Source organism: Propithecus coquereli, unplaced genomic scaffold, assembly GCF_000956105.1.
Source record: "Propithecus coquereli isolate 6110/MARCELLA unplaced genomic scaffold, Pcoq_1.0 Scaffold227, whole genome shotgun sequence".
Classification (NCBI taxonomy): Eukaryota; Metazoa; Chordata; class Mammalia; order Primates; family Indriidae; genus Propithecus; species Propithecus coquereli.
In genome coordinates, this window is record NW_012147808.1 from 2,334,845 (window position 1) to 2,337,985 (window position 3,141).

The 3,141-nt window shown below is 50.0% G+C and overlaps 1 protein-coding gene across 1 annotated transcript in view; it reads left to right on the forward strand.

The window, feature by feature from the left end:
- The window catches only part of DDB2 (damage-specific DNA binding protein 2, 48kDa), a 45,435-nt gene that overhangs the window by 25,972 nt on the left and 16,322 nt on the right, over window positions 1-3,141 (forward strand). Inside the window, exons 4-7 of the mRNA XM_012645167.1 lie at window positions 187-332; window positions 1,612-1,711; window positions 1,801-1,978; window positions 2,309-2,451. Coding sequence (XP_012500621.1) covers window positions 187-332; window positions 1,612-1,711; window positions 1,801-1,978; window positions 2,309-2,451 — 567 coding nt within the window. The remainder of the gene's footprint in view (window positions 1-186; window positions 333-1,611; window positions 1,712-1,800; window positions 1,979-2,308; window positions 2,452-3,141) is intronic.

Consider the following 3,141-nt stretch of genomic DNA (forward strand, 5'->3'; position numbering starts at 1 on the left):
TAAAAACAAAGCCCTAAAAAGTGAAGGGCCCTGTGGCAAGCATCCTAGTGTCCAGGTGTCTAAGCTGGCCTGGCCCTAAGTGCTGGCCGACTGGCACTCCCACCAAAGCACAGCATGTATGCCCAGGCCTGCTTCCTCACTTCCTGGCCTATCATCACTCACTGGCTTTTTCCTTCCTTGTGTTAGATTGGAGCTGGAGGGAGCATCACTGGGCTGAAGTTTAACCCTCTCAATACCAACCAGTTTTTCGCCTCCTCAATGGAGGGAACAACTAGGCTGCAAGACTTTAAAGGCAACATTCTACGAGTTTATACCAGCTCAGACACCTGCAAGTGAGTAGTTTAAATAGTAGGGGAAGGGGCTTCTAAGCTCTAAGTGTAGTTCTGACAAGAGCATCAAGATCCCCTTTACCCAAACCTGGCACAGGGAAGAAAGGAAAGGTGTTAGCCACTTTCTAGGCTTCCCTCTCTTTTTCAAACTCTTTGGCTGCTCTTACTTTGGGAAGAGCCTCAGCTCTTCTCAGTAACGGAAAGGCATCAGCTCTTCTGTTCATCATACCTATTAATATATTAGACTAGAGCTTGAATCTCACTGGACAAGTCAACATGGCGAGGGCCAAGAAAGCCTCTTAGACAATGGAGCAGGAACTAAGAACTTCAGACTTAATTTCCCCCATTCACTGATGTGTAATGACCAGACCAGTTCCTTGAGGGAAGCATAAATGGATAGAATTTTGTCCATAAATGCTCTGGACTCCCCAAGAGCAACTGGCTTGAGAAATAACAAAATGCTTGTCACTTTGATTTCTAGCTGGCGACATGACTCTAAGTGCTCCCTAAGGAATTAAGTGAGGGTGTGGGGGTGTAACTAGCACTGGATGTTATCCTAGGCTGCCTCATGGGTAAGAAATACATGTGCATAATTAGGACAGACTCAGCTACAGGTTACCCCAAACTTTCCTGCTTCTAGATATCCATAAAGGGGATGGCAAAAGACAGTGTTGCATGGATTTGAGGGTTCAAGAGAAAAAATGTGAATTGGGGCTCTCCTGGCTGGGTGTCAGCATCCTTGAATCCCCCCATCCAATCCCCTCGTCCTCAAGTAGTTTGAGGAACCAAAGAGCTTCTGGGTTGTATGTGCTTTTTTCTCTAAATACTCAGCAGGGGGCAGAAGTTCCTTTCTGCCAGCTCTGACGAACAGAGCTGGGCAATCCCTGTTTGGTTTGTCATCTCTTTGGCCCACGGTGGAGCATGAAGGGAGAGAACAGTAAACGAGGCTTCCACAGAACGTGGAGCTGTGGGGCACAAGCTTGCCTGGGGACTTGCCTGATGGTTCTGAGCTTTGCCTGCTTCAGGGATTCCTACTAGCTGAGGATCCTGGGCCCAGCAGTAACTGGACAAGTTTCTGAGCCCCATTATCCCAGTCCCTGGGGATGGATGGTAGATCAGTCTGAGTGTTCCTCACTGGGAATTCATGGCAAGGCAGTTATCCATTCATTCAACAAATGTTTATTGAATGCCTAAACTGTGGGTTAGACACTGGGGCTGCAACAGTGCATAAATGGACCTGTCTCTGTCCCCAAGAATCTTACAACACAGTCTCTCCCTCCAGTGTCTGGTTTTGTAGCCTGGATGTGTCTGCCAGCAGCCGAATGGTGGTCACAGGAGACAATGTGGGGAACGTGATCCTGCTGCACATGGATGGCAAGGAGGTGCGTTGTCTGTAGCCCAGGTCCTCCCTTTTCCTCCCTTACCCTGCCTCGGTTCTGTGTCCCCACCTGAACCGAGCTCTTCTCTGCAGCTTTGGAATCTCAGAATGCACAAAAAGAAAGTGACCCATGTGGCCCTGAACCCATGCTGTGATTGGTTCCTAGCCACAGCCTCCGTAGATCAAACAGTGAAAATCTGGGACCTGCGCCAGGTTAGAGGGAACGCCAGCTTCCTCTACTCGCTGCCACACAGGCATCCTGTCAACGCAGGTGTGATATCCCGTATCTCATCTCTCCTGCAGACCCTGCCTGTCTAACCACTGCTGGGATTCCCCCTCAGTGTGGAAGCCACTAGATCAAACTTTTACCCCTGATAGCATCCGCCAAGCTAATGTCTTAGAACCTTTCTGGCTCTGGCTGCCACCATCGGCTGCTGAGTTGCTAGGATATTTTTTTTCATAGCGCAGATTCGCCTCTTCCCTCCCACTCCTGTCTGGAGAGGAGTGGGAGGGAGGGTGCCCCTGCAAGAGAAGGCCTCCGAAGCCCAGGACATCAGGGGGCTCGTGGTTCCTTCAGCTCAGGGGCTTTTCACTTTGCCAGCTTGTTTCAGCCCTGATGGGGCCCGGCTCCTGACCACTGACCAGAAGAGTGAGATCCGGGTTTACTCTGCCTCCCAGTGGGACTGTCCCCTGGGCCTGATCCCGCACCCTCACCGTCACTTCCAGCACCTCACACCCATCAAGGTGAGTGACGGAGGGAAAGGAGCTCACAGAAGGGACCTGTGATCATGAGGACAGCCAGGTGTGCCCACGCTGGGGAGGGGCAGGTGTGGGAGCCTACAACCCCACATCTCTTTTTGCCCGACGCAAAGCATCTCTTATCCCTTTGGCTCTCTACGCTTTTATCCCACTTCTGCAACCCCATTTTGTTGGGTTTTCTTTATGTCTCTCTGATTAGCTATTTTCCCGGGTTTTATTGAGCTCAGCCCTGGATCTCACTGTGGGCATTTTCTAAGATCCCCACCCTCTGTTCTGTGCTCTCAGTTTCAGTTGCCTGTGCGTGCACTGACTCCACAAACTAACCTTCACCATCTCAGTTTGACTTGCAGGTTTCAGTGGCTTCTAACCATAGAAGTAAGTCCCTTATTTTCCCATCTTTTCTCAAGTTCTTGCTAATGGCTTCTCTAATCCTTAGTCCCCAAGACTTACAGCCTTCAAGTTTTTTGTTTCCTTCTTGCCCAAGTCCCCATGCAGCTTGAACTCTGCCAGCTGTGCTCTAGTAGTTTATTCTTTTCCACAGCCACAGATCCTCTTCAGACCTTCAGGTTTCATGCCTGTACTTCTCTGGTCAGTATAACATAGTGGTGGGAAGCACCAGCTTTAGGCAGTCAGACACCCCTAGGTTAGAATCCTTGGGCAAATTACACACACACA